This window comes from Xenopus tropicalis, chromosome 4 (genome assembly GCF_000004195.4).
Source record: "Xenopus tropicalis strain Nigerian chromosome 4, UCB_Xtro_10.0, whole genome shotgun sequence".
NCBI lineage: Eukaryota > Metazoa > Chordata > Amphibia > Anura > Pipidae > Xenopus > Xenopus tropicalis.
The window spans coordinates 132,735,475-132,752,739 of record NC_030680.2 but is presented as its reverse complement, the minus strand read 5'-3'; the positions used below and the strand labels follow the sequence as shown (position 1 = coordinate 132,752,739).

The 17,265-nt window shown below is 50.4% G+C and overlaps 2 protein-coding genes across 6 annotated transcripts in view; both read right to left on the bottom strand.

Moving 5' to 3' along the window:
• grip2 (glutamate receptor interacting protein 2) overlaps window positions 1-17,265 on the bottom strand; it is a 232,022-nt gene that overhangs the window by 53,346 nt on the left and 161,411 nt on the right. The window lies entirely within an intron of this gene.
• LOC116410468 lies at window positions 4,225-5,305 on the bottom strand. Its single transcript, XM_031901169.1, has 2 exons — window positions 4,761-5,305; window positions 4,225-4,685 (listed from the first exon to the last, which is right to left on the bottom strand). Exons 1-2 carry the CDS (start codon window positions 5,094-5,096, stop codon window positions 4,380-4,382), a joined length of 642 nt encoding a protein of 213 aa, XP_031757029.1. The 5' UTR covers window positions 5,097-5,305; the 3' UTR covers window positions 4,225-4,379.

The following is a 17,265-nucleotide window of genomic DNA, read 5'->3' as shown; positions in this document are numbered from 1 at the left end:
TTTTTACAGGATTGATCCTGCTCCCCCATAGCATCTGGAAGAACAGGCTCTGGATCCGGACATAGAGAGCTTCTGGCAATAAGAAGACATAGGAAACAAAGAGAAACAAAGGAATCAGATAAGCTTTAATAATGTCGATCCTTTCCCTATAGGTCAGCTTCCATGCCTTCCATCGCTGAACCTTTGCAATACCAACATCCAACTTTTCTTCCCAATTTACCTGAGCATTATCTCCTCTCCCAAATTTGATACCCAGAATTCTAACCTGCTCTGGGGCTACGGGAAAATTCTCAAGATTAAAACTTGGTCTCCCTTCTAAAACCCAAAGAGCTTCCGATTTTTCCTGGTTGACTAGAGACCCAGAGGCCTCTGAATAACTTTTGATGTGCTCCGACACCAGCGACTCCTCCTCTGGATAAGACAGAACCAAAGTCACATCATCCGCGTAGGCTACCGACTTAAAAGACTGACCCATGGGAAACGGAACACCCTCCAAACCACAACTCTGCAAACCCCTTAAAAAAGGATCCAGAGCAAATATGTAAAAGAGTGGGCTAAGAGGGCATCCCTGTCTCACCCCAGCCTGCACTTCAAAGTCTTCACCCTGCCAACCATTAATTAAAGGGAAGCTCTTTGCCCCTCCATACAAAACTCTTAACCATTCAATAAACTGACCCGGGATGTGGTACTTTTGCAAAGTAGCCCATAGGTATTCGTGATCGACTTTATCAAAAGCTTTAGCCTGATCTAATGAGAGAAAGTACCTTCCCCATTTATTTAGTTTACACCTTTCCAAAGTTTCCCTGAGAAGTAGAAGTGCCCCATAGATGTCACGTCCCTCCACCGAGCAGAACTGAGAAGATGACAAAAGAAGCCCAGCAAACTTACCCAGCCTTACAGAAAAAATCCTTGCAAGAAGCTTCCTATCGCAGTTGAGAAGTGCAATAGGCCTCCAATTCTCAATGTGTCTCGAATCCTTCCCCTTTGACAACAGAATCAACGAGGAGTTCTGCATAGAAGAAGGAAGGCTCCCATTCACTAAACTCTCATTAAACACCTCCACCAGAATTGGTGCCAACTTCACCTTAAAAGTTTTATAGAACTCAGCTGTTAAACCATCCGGCCCAGGAGCCTTCTTCTTCTGCTGCTTGTCAATGGCCTGCAAAACCTCCTCCTCTGTTATTTCTTTCACCAAAGGGGAAAAGTCCAAATTCTCAATGTTAGGGCCTTGGGTCGCCTCTAGGAAGGCTTGCATCTTTCCCCTATCCAAAGCTTTTTTTCTGAAAAGCTCAGCATAGTATGATCTTACAACTCCCAGAATCCCCTCCCTAGTACTCTGTAAGTGACCCTGGGAGTCATACAGACCTTCCACCAATTTTCTCTTAACTGTCTCCTTACAGTTTTGGTAAGGGTCTGGAGAGTTGGACACCCCATAATCCCTTTCCAAAACCAAGGACTTGTAGCGGCTATACTGCTGCTGTCTTAACAGATACTTGAGCCGGTTCACTTTTTCCCCCACCTCTCCCTCCGAAACACAGACCTCAAGCTTCCTTCTCAAGGACCAGCACTTTTGCTCTCTTTCCCTCCCTTTCTTAAAAGAGACAGACTTGAAAAAGGTTCTAAAAGAATCCTTGGTAGCATCCCACCATTCTGATAGTGAGCCGAAAAAATCTACCTTTGTGACTTCCCTCTGCAATAAACGCTCAAAGGATTTCCCTACCTCTGCATCCTCTAGGGAACCTGCCCCCAATCTCCACAGTCCCCTCCCAAATCTGGGTTTTCCTACAGAACCATAACAAAATGACAGGGCTAAATGATCAGAAAATTCTACTGCTGTTTCCTTGATCTCTGAGAAAATCTCCCCTTTCTTAACAAAAACCAAATCAATTCTGCTGCTTCTCCCACCACAATAATAAGTGTGCTTCCCCTTTCTCCCATGGGCTGTAGCGATGTCTATAAAGCCGGTCTCTTCCACGAAATTCACCAGAAACTGGCTCTCATATTTTTTATACCTTCCCGTTCTGTCCACATCCCTGAGAACCTGATTAAAGTCCCCAGCTAGAATCACAGGAGCAGATGTGTATAAGAACTGCTTAATTTCTGATAATAATTTCCTCCTCTCTGAGATTGTCTGGGGCCCATATACATTTATCAACCTCAACAGGGACCCATCAATCTGCACATCCAGCATCAGACACCTTCCCAGCCATATGTCTACTACCTTCTTTACCTCAATTTTTCTACCCCCTTTAAAGAGGATACCAACCCCACCAGCTGGCTCAGTAGCCACCGACCAAAAAGAAAACCCCCCTTTCCAATCCCTTTTAGCCTCCCTTATCTCTTGGATAGAGGTCAGTCTAGTCTCTTGCAGAAAGATAATATCTGCAGCCACTGACTCTAGGAAATCAAAAGCCATAAAGCGAGTCTTTCTGTTCTTAATGCTGCAAACATTCATGGTTATAAAATGTATATCAAGAGGCATCTTTATGTTTCTTGTTTAGAGACGTATCAGAACTTTTCCCACCTGATCTTTTTACCTGTATCCTTATACCTGTCTCCTGACTCTCCATCCCGCTTTCTTCTTCCAACTCCCCTTCCTCCAGTGACTCCAAATCTGCCCCCTGAGACTGAAAAGCCCCTTCCCTCTTGCTCTTTTTTCTGCTGGAGATGATATCAGAAGAGAGACTTTTTCTTTTCTCCCTCTCTTCCTCCTCCTCCATTCTCTCCAACTCTGCCTGTTCTTCTGCCAAATCCCCCCACGACTTCCCTCCTGGCAAAACAAATCTATTTTCAGTTGGGAGGGTCATTACACCTGGGCACTGATCTTCCTTAACTTCCTTTGATTTATTGCCCACCACTATCCAACCATCCTCCCCCCCTTGGGATGCCTGTACCTTTGCCTTTTTATTCCCCTTATTCCTCCCCCTTTCACTCTTCCTGCCCTCTTTCTCTGCCTCTTTCTCTCTCACCTCTGTTGGGCGCCCCCTGTCTGTCTCTTTTCCCCCACCTGCCCTCTCCTTTCCCCCTCCCTCAGTCTGTGGCAAGTTCTCCCCTGGCATTGGGGTACTCATTATTTCTTCCAAATTTGGACAAGCCTTCCTAATGTTGCGCCAGGCGTCGGGGCAGGCCCTATAAGCATGGCCGGATTGCATACACAGGTTACACTTTATGGCCTTTACACACTCCTTGCTTGGGTGCCCAGTCTCCCCACACAAAGCACATTTCTGTATGTTGCACTTTACAGCATAATGCCTGTTGGACCCACATTTATAGCATAGCCTGGGCTGGCCCACATAGAAACAGACACCCCTTGCTTTCCCAATGAAAAAGGAATTTGGGAGATGTTTCTGAACATTCTGATCCACATGCAATTTTACTTGGACTTTATACCCCCCTACCCAGAATCCCTCCTCATCAAACACCGGCTCCAGGGGGGATAGGACAGTGCACTGGCGCCGGAGCCATATGAGGATGTCCTGCTCATGCACTGTCTCTCTCTTCATGATAATGGTAACCAGTTTGGTTTCGGGTTTGGACACAGGGATTACCCTAAACCCCTCCCACTCCTTGGCCCCTTTACTTGGATGGTACCGCCTCCAGAACTCCTCTAACCCTTGGGATAACTTAAAGCTTAAATCAAACTCTGTGTCTGTGACACTCAGCAAGGCATAAACATCCTGTGGGGTAAAACCCAGCAACTGTTTAATAATGTTTCTGCCCACAAACCTGCGCCCCGGGAAATCCTCCCTCTCTTTCTCCCACTTAATTTTCACCACATTCTTCCTCTTATCAAACTCATCATCAAACTCCTCATCCTGCTCACGTGCAAAGAATCTCCTTCCCTCCCAAACACTGCCCCCCGCAGCCCCAGCAACACTCTCAGTCCCCCCATGCACATTGCTTTCCCCAGCAGAATAAACGACATTTTTTCCTTCCCCTCCCCCACCTCTCCCAGCTCCCTCAGTCACACACGTTGCATTACCTGCAATCACCTGCACCTCAGCTGCACCACTCTCAGCCGCTTGCACCTCAGCTGCCTCAGCACTCACTGCCCCACCCCCCTCACTCACACACATTGCATTGCCCCAGCCGCTTGCCCCACACTGCCCCCAGCACTCACCCCACTCATGGCAGCTGCACGCACACTATCAGCATTGGAAATACCGTTACTTTGTACAATATCAGTAGCAACACTACATTGAGTAAGAGTTTTTGAAACCTCAGTCTCTTTGAGCAGTTCTGCAACTTTTAGCAGTCTCTCAGCAGTCATATTGCCTTCTTTCATTTGTTCAAATCTCTGCTTGTTGCCATACAGCTCCTTCCATGGCTCTATAACAGCCAGAATGTCTTTAATGTAAGTCTCAGTGTCTTCCAGCTCCTTATTGTGGAAAGCCAACTCCCTGATATACAGAGTTCTCCTCTCTCCTCTTGCCAACTTCAGATTTTTTTATAAGCCTGTCAATGTCTTTATTTAATTTGCCTTGTTTCTCCTCTAAACACCTCAGTTCTTTCAAAGCATTAATGATAGTGTCATACTGTATTACAGTCTCAGTAACTTTGTGCCCTTCCCCTGCCTTCCCCAGGGGGTCGGCAGCCATTACCTGCTCACTGTCCTGGGCCACACGGTTTCCATGCACCTCACAGGCAGCAGCCATCTCCTGGTCACTCAGAGCGCTCTCTGCAACCTCCAGGGCCACACGGCTTCCATATTCCTCACTGGCAGCAGCCATTTCCTGGTTGGTCAGATCATTTCCTGCAACCACCATTGCCACATGGCTTCCAAGCTCCTCAATGCCAGCAGCCATTTTGCAGCCATCAGACTCTCCTCTCACCTCCTGGTTTGCCTCTGTTGCAGCTCCGCAGCTCCCTGCAGTTACTCCAACACCGGCGTCCATTTCCACAGAGTCAGAGTCACTCTCAATGCCGCTTTGGGAACAACTTTTACTTTTCTTATTCTTTCCTTTAATAGAGCAGGAAACATTGCCCTTTGCAGCGCGCTCCACAGTCACCACAATGTTTGATCCGGCAGCCCTCTTGCTGCTGCCCAAACGGGTCTTCACTACCCGGCTAAAAGGTTTTATTGCCTTCTTCCCCATTGAGTAGGGAAAGCACCAAAAACACAAAGAAAAAAGCACCCACAAAACTAACCCCCAGACCCAGCTGGGCCTGGGAGAAAGTCACAGAACCACAGAACACTCAAAGCACCTCCACTCACTAGCAACAGCAATGAGAAAATGGCCTCTGAGAAGGGGGTGTGGCTGTGGGATAGCAGGTATAGTAGGGAGAGATGGTGCCTATAGTAGCAGTGGGGATAATAGCCTCTGGGAAGGGACTGGGGCTGTGGGATAGCAGGTATAGTAGGGAGAGATGGTGCCTATAGTAGCAGTGGGGGGATAATAGCCTCTGGGAAGGGACTGGGGCTGTGGGATAGCAGGTATAGTAGGGAGAGATGGTGCCTATAGTAGCAGTGGGGGGATAATAGCCTCTGGGAAGGGACTGGGGCTGTGGGATAGCAGGTATAGTAGGGAGAGATGGTGCCTATAGTAGCAGTGGGGATAATAGCCTCTGGAAAGGGACTGGGGCTGTGGGATAGCAGGTATAGTAGGGAGAGATGGTGCCTATAGTAGCAGTGGGGGGATAATAGCCTCTGGGAAGGGACTGGGGCTGTGGGATAGCAGGTATAGTAGGGAGAGATGGTGCCTATAGTAGCAGTAGGGAGATAATAGCCTTTGGGAAGGGACTGGGGCTGTGGGATAGCAGGTATAGTAGGGAGAGATGGTGCCTATAGTAGCAGTGGAGGGATAATAGCCTCTGGGAAGGGACTGTGGCTGTGGGATAGCAGGTATAGTAGGGAGAGATGGTGCCTATAGTAGCAGTGGGGATAATAGCATCTGGGAAGGGACTGGGGCTGTGGGATAGCAGGTATAGTAGGGAGAGATGGTGCCTATAGTAGCAGTGGGGGGATAATAGCCTCTGGGAAGGGACTGGGGCTGTGGGATAGCAGGTATAGTAGGGAGAGATGGTGCCTATAGTAGCAGTGGAGGGATAATAGCCTCTGGGAAGGGACTGTGGCTGTGGGATAGCAGGTATAGTAGGGAGAGATGGTGCCTATAGTAGCAGTAGGATAATAGCCTCTGGGAAGGGACTGGGGCTGTGGGATAGCAGGTATAGTAGGGAGAGATGGTGCCTATAGTAGCAGTAGGGGGATAATAGCCTCTGGGAAGGGACTGTGGCTGTGGGATAGCAGGTATAGTAGGGAGAGATGGTGCCTATAGTAGCAGTAGGGGGATAATAGCCTCTGGGAAGGGACTGGGGCTGTGGGATAGCAGGTATAGTAGGGAGAGATTGTGCCTATAGTAGCAGTGGGGGGATAATAGCCTCTGGGAAGGGACTGTGGCTGTGGGATAGCAGGTTTAGTAGGGAGAGATAGTGCCTATAGTAGCAGTGGGATAATAGCCTCTGGGAAGGGACTGTGGCTGTGGGATAGCAGGTATAGTAGGGAGAGATGGTGCCTATAGTAGCAGTGGGGGGATAATAGCCTCTGGGAAGGGACTGGGGCTGTGGGATAGCAGGTATAGTAGGGAGAGATGGTGCCTATAGTAGCAGTGGGGATAATAGCCTCTGGGAAGGGACTGGGGCTGTGGGATAGCAGGTATAGTAGGGAGAGATGGTGCCTATAGTAGCAGTGGGGAGATAATAGCCTCTGGGAAGGGATTGGGGCTGTGGGATAGCAGGTATAGTAGGGAGAGATGGTGCCTATAGTAGCAGTGGGGAGATAATAGCCTCTGGGAAGGGATTGGGGCTGTGGGATAGCAGGTATAGTAGGGAGAGATGGTGCCTATAGTAGCAGTGGGGAGATAATAGCCTCTGGGAAGGGACTGTGGCTGTGGGATAGCAGGTTTAGTAGGGAGAGATAGTGCCTATAGTAGCAGTGGGATAATAGCCTCTGGGAAGGGACTGTGGCTGTGGGATAGCAGGTATAGTAGGGAGAGATGGTGCCTATAGTAGCAGTGGGGGGATAATAGCCTCTGGGAAGGGACTGGGGCTGTGGGATAGCAGGTATAGTAGGGAGAGATGGTGCCTATAGTAGCAGTGGGGGATAATAGCCTCTGGGAAGGGACTGGGGCTGTGGGATAGCAGGTATAGTAGGGAGAGATGGTGCCTATAGTAGCAGTGGGGAGATAATAGCCTTTGGGAAGGGACTGTGGCTGTGGGCTAGCAGGTATAGTAGGGAGAGATGGTGCCTATAGTAGCAGTGGGGGGATAATAGCCTCTGGGAAGGGACTGTGGCTGTGGGATAGCAGGTTTAGTAGGGAGAGATAGTGCCTATAGTAGCAGTGGGATAATAGCCTCTGGGAAGGGACTGTGGCTGTGGGATAGCAGGTATAGTAGGGAGAGATGGTGCCTATAGTAGCAGTGGGGGGATAATAGCCTCTGGGAAGGGACTGGGGCTGTGGGATAGCAGGTATAGTAGGGAGAGATGGTGCCTATAGTAGCAGTGGGGATAATAGCCTCTGGGAAGGGACTGGGGCTGTGGGATAGCAGGTATAGTAGGGAGAGATGGTGCCTATAGTAGCAGTGGGGGGATAATAGCCTCTGGGAAGGGACTGGGGCTGTGGGATAGCAGGTATAGTAGGGAGAGATGGTGCCTATAGTAGCAGTGGGGAGATAATAGCCTCTGGGAAGGGACTGGGGCTGTGGGATAGCAGGTATAGTAGGGAGAGATGGTGCCTATAGTAGCAGTGGGGAGATAATAGCCTCTGGGAAGGGATTGGGGCTGTGGGATAGCAGGTATAGTAGGGAGAGATGGTGCCTATAGTAGCAGTGGGGGGATAATAGCCTCTGGGAAGGGACTGTGGCTGTGGGATAGCAGGTATAGTAGGGAGAGATGGTGCCTATAGTAGCAGTGGAGGGATAATAGCCTCTGGGAAGGGACTGGGGCTGTGGGATAGCAGGTATAGTAGGGAGAGATGGTGCCTATAGTAGCAGTGGAGGGATAATAGCCTCTGGGAAGGGACTGGGGCTGTGGGATAGCAGGTATAGTAGGGAGAGATGGTGCCTATAGTAGCAGTGGGGAGATAATAGCCTCTGGGAAGGGATTGGGGCTGTGGGATAGCAGGTATAGTAGGGAGAGATGGTGCCTATAGTAGCAGTGGGGGGATAATAGCCTCTGGGAAGGGACTGTGGCTGTGGGATAGCAGGTATAGTAGGGAGAGATGGTGCCTATAGTAGCAGTGGAGGGATAATAGCCTCTGGGAAGGGACTGGGGCTGTGGGATAGCAGGTATAGTAGGGAGAGATGGTGCCTATAGTAGCAGTGGAGGGATAATAGCCTCTGGGAAGGGACTGGGGCTGTGGGATAGCAGGTATAGTAGGGAGAGATGGTGCCTATAGTAGCAGTGGGGGGATAATAGCCTCTGGGAAGGGACTGTGGCTGTGGGATAGCAGGTATAGTAGGGAGAGATGGTGCCTATAGTAGCAGTGGGGGGATAATAGCCTCTGGAAAGGGACTGGGGCTGTGGGATAGCAGGTATAGTAGGGAGAGATGGTGCTATAGTAGCAGTGGGGGGATAATAGCCTCTGGGAAGGGACTGGGGCTGTGGGATAGCAGGTATAGTAGGGAGAGATGGTGCCTATAGTAGCAGTGGGGATAATAGCCTCTGGGAAGGGACTGTGGCTGTGGGATAGCAGGTATAGTAGGGAGAGATGGTGCCTATAGTAGCAGTGGGGGGATAATAGCCTCTGGGAAGGGACTGTGGCTGTGGGATAGCAGGTTTAGTAGGGAGAGATAGTGCCTATAGTAGCAGTGGGATAATAGCCTCTGGGAAGGGACTGTGGCTGTGGGATAGCAGGTATAGTAGGGAGAGATGGTGCCTATAGTAGCAGTGGGGGGATAATAGCCTCTGGGAAGGGACTGGGGCTGTGGGATAGCAGGTATAGTAGGGAGAGATGGTGCCTATAGTAGCAGTGGGGAGATAATAGCCTTTGGGAAGGGACTGTGGCTGTGGGCTAGCAGGTATAGTAGGGAGAGATGGTGCCTATAGTAGCAGTGGGGGGATAATAGCCTCTGGGAAGGGACTGTGGCTGTGGGATAGCAGGTTTAGTAGGGAGAGATAGTGCCTATAGTAGCAGTGGGATAATAGCCTCTGGGAAGGGACTGTGGCTGTGGGATAGCAGGTATAGTAGGGAGAGATGGTGCCTATAGTAGCAGTGGGGGGATAATAGCCTCTAGGAAGGGACTGGGGCTGTGGGATAGCAGGTATAGTAGGGAGAGATGGTGCCTATAGTAGCAGTGGGGATAATAGCCTCTGGGAAGGGACTGGGGCTGTGGGATAGCAGGTATAGTAGGGAGAGATGGTGCCTATAGTAGCAGTGGGGGGATAATAGCCTCTGGGAAGGGACTGGGGCTGTGGGATAGCAGGTATAGTAGGGAGAGATGGTGCCTATAGTAGCAGTGGGGAGATAATAGCCTCTGGGAAGGGACTGGGGCTGTGGGATAGCAGGTATAGTAGGGAGAGATGGTGCCTATAGTAGCAGTGGGGAGATAATAGCCTCTGGGAAGGGATTGGGGCTGTGGGATAGCAGGTATAGTAGGGAGAGATGGTGCCTATAGTAGCAGTGGGGGGATAATAGCCTCTGGGAAGGGACTGTGGCTGTGGGATAGCAGGTATAGTAGGGAGAGATGGTGCCTATAGTAGCAGTGGAGGGATAATAGCCTCTGGGAAGGGACTGGGGCTGTGGGATAGCAGGTATAGTAGGGAGAGATGGTGCCTATAGTAGCAGTGGAGGGATAATAGCCTCTGGGAAGGGACTGGGGCTGTGGGATAGCAGGTATAGTAGGGAGAGATGGTGCCTATAGTAGCAGTGGGGAGATAATAGCCTCTGGGAAGGGATTGGGGCTGTGGGATAGCAGGTATAGTAGGGAGAGATGGTGCCTATAGTAGCAGTGGGGGGATAATAGCCTCTGGGAAGGGACTGTGGCTGTGGGATAGCAGGTATAGTAGGGAGAGATGGTGCCTATAGTAGCAGTGGAGGGATAATAGCCTCTGGGAAGGGACTGGGGCTGTGGGATAGCAGGTATAGTAGGGAGAGATGGTGCCTATAGTAGCAGTGGAGGGATAATAGCCTCTGGGAAGGGACTGGGGCTGTGGGATAGCAGGTATAGTAGGGAGAGATGGTGCCTATAGTAGCAGTGGGGGGATAATAGCCTCTGGGAAGGGACTGTGGCTGTGGGATAGCAGGTATAGTAGGGAGAGATGGTGCCTATAGTAGCAGTGGGGGGGATAATAGCCTCTGGGAAGGGGACGGGGGCTGTGGGATAGCAGGTATAGTAGGGAGAGATGGTGCCTATAGTAGCAGTGGGGATAATAGCCTCTGGGAAGGGACTGGGGCTGTGGGATAGCAGGTATAGTAGGGAGAGATGGTGCCTATAGTAGCAGTGGGGGGATAATAGCCTCTGGGAAGGGACTGGGGCTGTGGGATAGCAGGTATAGTAGGGAGAGATGGTGCCTATAGTAGCAGTGGGGAGATAATAGCCTTTGGGAAGGGACTGGGGCTGTGGGATAGCAGGTATAGTAGGGAGAGATGGTGCCTATAGTAGCAGTGGAGGGATAATAGCCTCTGGGAAGGGACTGTGGCTGTGGGATAGCAGGTATAGTAGGGAGAGATGGTGCCTATAGTAGCAGTAGGATAATAGCCTCTGGGAAGGGACTGGGGCTGTGGGATAGCAGGTATAGTAGGGAGAGATGGTGCCTATAGTAGCAGTAGGGGGATAATAGCCTCTGGGAAGGGACTGTGGCTGTGGGATAGCAGGTATAGTAGGGAGAGATGGTGCCTATAGTAGCAGTAGGGGGATAATAGCCTCTGGGAAGGGACTGGGGCTGTGGGATAGCAGGTATAGTAGGGAGAGATGGTGCCTATAGTAGCAGTGGGGGGATAATAGCCTCTGGGAAGGGACTTGGGCTGTAGGATAGCAGGTATAGTAGGGAGAGATGGTGCCTATAGTAGCAGTGGGGGGATAATAGCCTCTGGGAAGGGACGGGGGCTGTGGGATAGCAGGTATAGTAGGGAGAGTTGGGTGCCTATAGTAGCAGTGGGGATAATAGCCTCTGGAAAGGGACTGGGGCTGTGGGATAGCAGGTATAGTAGGGAGAGATGGTGCCTATAGTAGCAGTGGGGGGATAATAGCCTCTGGGAAGGGACTGGGGCTGTGGGATAGCAGGTATAGTAGGGAGAGATGGTGCCTATAGTAGCAGTGGGGAGATAATAGCCTTTGGGAAGGGAATGGGGCTGTGGGATAGCAGGTATAGTAGGGAGAGATGGTGCCTATAGTAGCAGTGGGGAGATAATAGCCTTTGGGAAGGGACTGGGGCTGTGGGATAGCAGGTATAGTAGGGAGAGATGGTGCCTATAGTAGCAGTGGAGGGATAATAGCCTCTGGGAAGGGACTGTGGCTGTGGGATAGCAGGTATAGTAGGGAGAGATGGTGCCTATAGTAGCAGTAGGATAATAGCCTCTGGGAAGGGACTGGGGCTGTGGGATAGCAGGTATAGTAGGGAGAGATGGTGCCTATAGTAGCAGTAGGGGGATAATAGCCTCTGGGAAGGGACTGTGGCTGTGGGATAGCAGGTATAGTAGGGAGAGATGGTGCCTATAGTAGCAGTAGGGGGATAATAGCCTCTGGGAAGGGACTGGGGCTGTGGATAGCAGGTATAGTAGGGAGAGATGGTGCCTATAGTAGCAGTGGGGGGATAATAGCCTCTGGGAAGGGACTGGGGCTGTAGGATAGCAGGTATAGTAGGGAGAGATGGTGCCTATAGTAGCAGTGGGATAATAGCCTCTGGGAAGGGACTGGGGCTGTGGGATAGCAGGTATAGTAGGGAGAGATGGTGCCTATAGTAGCAGTGGGGGGATAATAGCCTCTGGGAAGGGACTGTGGCTGTGGGATAGCAGGTTTAGTAGGGAGAGATAGTGCCTATAGTAGCAGTGGGGGATAATAGCCTCTGGGAAGGGACTGGGGCTGTGGGATAGCAGGTATAGTAGGGAGAGATGGTGCCTATAGTAGCAGTGGGGATAATAGCCTCTGGGAAGGGACTGGGGCTGTGGGATAGCAGGTATAGTAGGGAGAGATGGTGCCTATAGTAGCAGTGGGGGGATAATAGCCTCTGGGAAGGGACTGGGGCTGTGGGATAGCAGGTATAGTAGGGAGAGATGGTGCCTATAGTAGCAGTGGGGATAATAGCCTCTGGGAAGGGACTGTGGCTGTGGGATAGCAGGTATAGTAGGGAGAGATGGTGCCTATAGTAGCAGTGGGGGGATAATAGCCTCTGGGAAGGGACTGGGGCTGTGGGATAGCAGGTATAGTAGGGAGAGATGGTGCCTATAGTAGCAGTGGGGAGATAATAGCCTCTGGGAAGGGATTGGGGCTGTGGGATAGCAGGTATAGTAGGGAGAGATGGTGCCTATAGTAGCAGTGGAGGGATAATAGCCTCTGGGAAGGGACTGGGGCTGTGGGATAGCAGGTATAGTAGGGAGAGATGGTGCCTATAGTAGCAGTGGGGAGATAATAGCCTCTGGGAAGGGATTGGGGCTGTGGGATAGCAGGTATAGTAGGGAGAGATGGTGCCTATAGTAGCAGTGGGGGGATAATAGCCTCTGGGAAGGGACTGTGGCTGTGGGATAGCAGGTATAGTAGGGAGAGATGGTGCCTATAGTAGCAGTGGAGGGATAATAGCCTCTGGGAAGGGACTGGGGCTGTGGGATAGCAGGTATAGTAGGGAGAGATGGTGCCTATAGTAGCAGTGGAGGGATAATAGCCTCTGGGAAGGGACTGGGGCTGTGGGATAGCAGGTATAGTAGGGAGAGATGGTGCCTATAGTAGCAGTGGGGGGATAATAGCCTCTGGGAAGGGACTGTGGCTGTGGGATAGCAGGTATAGTAGGGAGAGATGGTGCCTATAGTAGCAGTGGGGGGATAATAGCCTCTGGGAAGGGACGGGGGCTGTGGGATAGCAGGTATAGTAGGGAGAGTTGGTGCCTATAGTAGCAGTGGGGATAATAGCCTCTGGAAAGGGACTGGGGCTGTGGGATAGCAGGTATAGTAGGGAGAGATGGTGCCTATAGTAGCAGTGGGGGGATAATAGCCTCTGGGAAGGGACTGGGGCTGTGGGATAGCAGGTATAGTAGGGAGAGATGGTGCCTATAGTAGCAGTGGGGAGATAATAGCCTTTGGGAAGGGACTGGGGCTGTGGGATAGCAGGTATAGTAGGGAGAGATGGTGCCTATAGTAGCAGTGGAGGGATAATAGCCTCTGGGAAGGGACTGTGGCTGTGGGATAGCAGGTATAGTAGGGAGAGATGGTGCCTATAGTAGCAGTAGGATAATAGCCTCTGGGAAGGGACTGGGGCTGTGGGATAGCAGGTATAGTAGGGAGAGATGGTGCCTATAGTAGCAGTAGGGGGATAATAGCCTCTGGGAAGGGACTGTGGCTGTGGGATAGCAGGTATAGTAGGGAGAGATGGTGCCTATAGTAGCAGTAGGGGGATAATAGCCTCTGGGAAGGGACTGGGGCTGTGGGATAGCAGGTATAGTAGGGAGAGATGGTGCCTATAGTAGCAGTGGGGGGATAATAGCCTCTGGGAAGGGACTGGGGCTGTGGGATAGCAGGTATAGTAGGGAGAGATGGTGCCTATAGTAGCAGTGGGGATAATAGCCTCTGGGAAGGGACTGTGGCTGTGGGATAGCAGGTATAGTAGGGAGAGATGGTGCCTATAGTAGCAGTGGGGGGATAATAGCCTCTGGGAAGGGACTGGGGCTGTGGGATAGCAGGTATAGTAGGGAGAGATGGTGCCTATAGTAGCAGTGGGGAGATAATAGCCTCTGGGAAGGGATTGGGGCTGTGGGATAGCAGGTATAGTAGGGAGAGATGGTGCCTATAGTAGCAGTGGAGGGATAATAGCCTCTGGGAAGGGACTGGGGCTGTGGGATAGCAGGTATAGTAGGGAGAGATGGTGCCTATAGTAGCAGTGGAGGGATAATAGCCTCTGGGAAGGGACTGGGGCTGTGGGATAGCAGGTATAGTAGGGAGAGATGGTGCCTATAGTAGCAGTGGGGAGATAATAGCCTCTGGGAAGGGATTGGGGCTGTGGGATAGCAGGTATAGTAGGGAGAGATGGTGCCTATAGTAGCAGTGGGGGGATAATAGCCTCTGGGAAGGGACTGTGGCTGTGGGATAGCAGGTATAGTAGGGAGAGATGGTGCCTATAGTAGCAGTGGAGGGATAATAGCCTCTGGGAAGGGACTGGGGCTGTGGGATAGCAGGTATAGTAGGGAGAGATGGTGCCTATAGTAGCAGTGGAGGGATAATAGCCTCTGGGAAGGGACTGGGGCTGTGGGATAGCAGGTATAGTAGGGAGAGATGGTGCCTATAGTAGCAGTGGGGGGATAATAGCCTCTGGGAAGGGACTGGGGCTGTGGGATAGCAGGTATAGTAGGGAGAGATGGTGCCTATAGTAGCAGTGGGGGGATAATAGCCTCTGGGAAGGGACTGTGGCTGTGGGATAGCAGGTATAGTAGGGAGAGATGGTGCCTATAGTAGCAGTGGGGGGATAATAGCCTCTGGGAAGGGACGGGGGCTGTGGGATAGCAGGTATAGTAGGGAGAGATGGTGCCTATAGTAGCAGTGGGGATAATAGCCTCTGGAAAGGGACTGGGGCTGTGGGATAGCAGGTATAGTAGGGAGAGATGGTGCCTATAGTAGCAGTGGGGGGATAATAGCCTCTGGGAAGGGACTGGGGCTGTGGGATAGCAGGTATAGTAGGGAGAGATGGTGCCTATAGTAGCAGTGGGGAGATAATAGCCTTTGGGAAGGGACTGGGGCTGTGGGATAGCAGGTATAGTAGGGAGAGATGGTGCCTATAGTAGCAGTGGAGGGATAATAGCCTCTGGGAAGGGACTGTGGCTGTGGGATAGCAGGTATAGTAGGGAGAGATGGTGCCTATAGTAGCAGTAGGATAATAGCCTCTGGGAAGGGACTGGGGCTGTGGGATAGCAGGTATAGTAGGGAGAGATGGTGCCTATAGTAGCAGTAGGGGGATAATAGCCTCTGGGAAGGGACTGTGGCTGTGGGATAGCAGGTATAGTAGGGAGAGATGGTGCCTATAGTAGCAGTAGGGGGATAATAGCCTCTGGGAAGGGACTGGGGCTGTGGGATAGCAGGTATAGTAGGGAGAGATGGTGCCTATAGTAGCAGTGGGGGGATAATAGCCTCTGGGAAGGGACTGGGGCTGTAGGATAGCAGGTATAGTAGGGAGAGATGGTGCCTATAGTAGCAGTGGGGGGATAATAGCCTCTGGGAAGGGACTGTGGCTGTGGGATAGCAGGTATAGTAGGGAGAGATGGTGCCTATAGTAGCAGTAGGATAATAGCCTCTGGGAAGGGACTGGGGCTGTGGGATAGCAGGTATAGTAGGGAGAGATGGTGCCTATAGTAGCAGTAGGGGGATAATAGCCTCTGGGAAGGGACTGTGGCTGTGGGATAGCAGGTATAGTAGGGAGAGATGGTGCCTATAGTAGCAGTAGGGGGATAATAGCCTCTGGGAAGGGACTGGGGCTGTGGGATAGCAGGTATAGTAGGGAGAGATGGTGCCTATAGTAGCAGTGGGGGGATAATAGCCTCTGGGAAGGGACTGGGGCTGTAGGATAGCAGGTATAGTAGGGAGAGATGGTGCCTATAGTAGCAGTGGGGGGATAATAGCCTCTGGGAAGGGACTGTGGCTGTGGGATAGCAGGTATAGTAGGGAGAGATGGTGCCTATAGTAGCAGTGGAGGGATAATAGCCTCTGGGAAGGGACTGGGGCTGTGGGATAGCAGGTATAGTAGGGAGAGATGGTGCCTATAGTAGCAGTGGGGATAATAATCTTTGGGAAAGGATTGTGGGATGGCAAGTATGTAAGATGGTGCAATGTTTTGACTTAATCTCATTTAATACAACACCTTATTTTCCCCAGGATAAACAGAGAATTTCACTAACCCCATGTTATTAGGGAGATAATGTTGGCCATTGCATTTTAATAAAACTTTCCCCTACTTTACACCAAATGGAACCAAACAGAAACAGGGATTAAGGTCTTAAAAATGGCAGAAATGGATCATTATTCCCCTGATGGCTAGACGTTAGCTGACATCTCTCCATGCGTTGCACTCATAATGAATAGATCTCAGTGAGATGTGTGGGTGGAACAGGATTAGCTTGACTGGTTTCCTCCGTAAGAAAAGTTCAGTCGATGTTCCCTAAAGCTCGGAATTGCCATGAAACAACAGATACTCTGTAGCCGTTTCTCTAAATAACATTCTTGTGGGGGTGAAAAGTATTCTGTAAACTCCACATACTGCAAAATAGAGCATCAGGGTCCGCTTGGCCTAATAAACCAAACATTTCCTTATCGTTTGGAAAGCTGGGCAAAGTTGGACCTGATGGAGGGGGGGGGGGTGTCTGCAGGTTGAGACTCAAAAAGGCAAGGAACATCACAGTGCAATGCATTGTGGGTGATGTAGTTCCTGCATGCTGTCTGTAAGCTGTGGAGAAGTTGTCACAATTTGTAACATCAGTGTTTTAGTCCCTTCTCCCTGACAGGATTCCAAACGATGCAGAAAGAGAATAACTGTTTTGCAGCCGGATTTCAGCATAAATAATGGTACTTATTCACTGAAGGAACAGATTACAGTGATAGGTATAGTAGGGGTTTCTGTGTCATGTGGGGCTCTTCGACAAATTTCGATTTGGATGCCAGGGTTTTCCTCTAAAGGGGTGGATCACCTTTATAGAAAGGCCAAGTCTAAGCAACTTTTCAATTCATTATTTGTTTTTCATAGTTTTTGATTTTTATTTGCCTTCTTCTTCTAACCCTTTGCAGCTTTCAAATGGGGGTCACTGACCCCTCAGCCAAAAAACTATGGCTCTGCGAGGCTACAGTTTGTTACTTTATATTACTTATTTTGCTATTCAGGTCCTCTCTTATTCATATATCAGTCTTTCCTTCAAACCACACTCTGATTGCTAAGGTAATTTGGATCCTAGCAACCAAATAGCAGCTGAACCGCCAAGCTAGAGAGCTGCTGAATAAAAACTGAATTAAAACTAACTACAAGTAAGAAATAAAGACCAATTGCAAATAGCCTAAGAATATTACTCTCTACATCATACTAAATGTTAACTCAAAGATGGACAACCCTCATAGTACTCTAGATCATTGCTTATACTCTATGGTT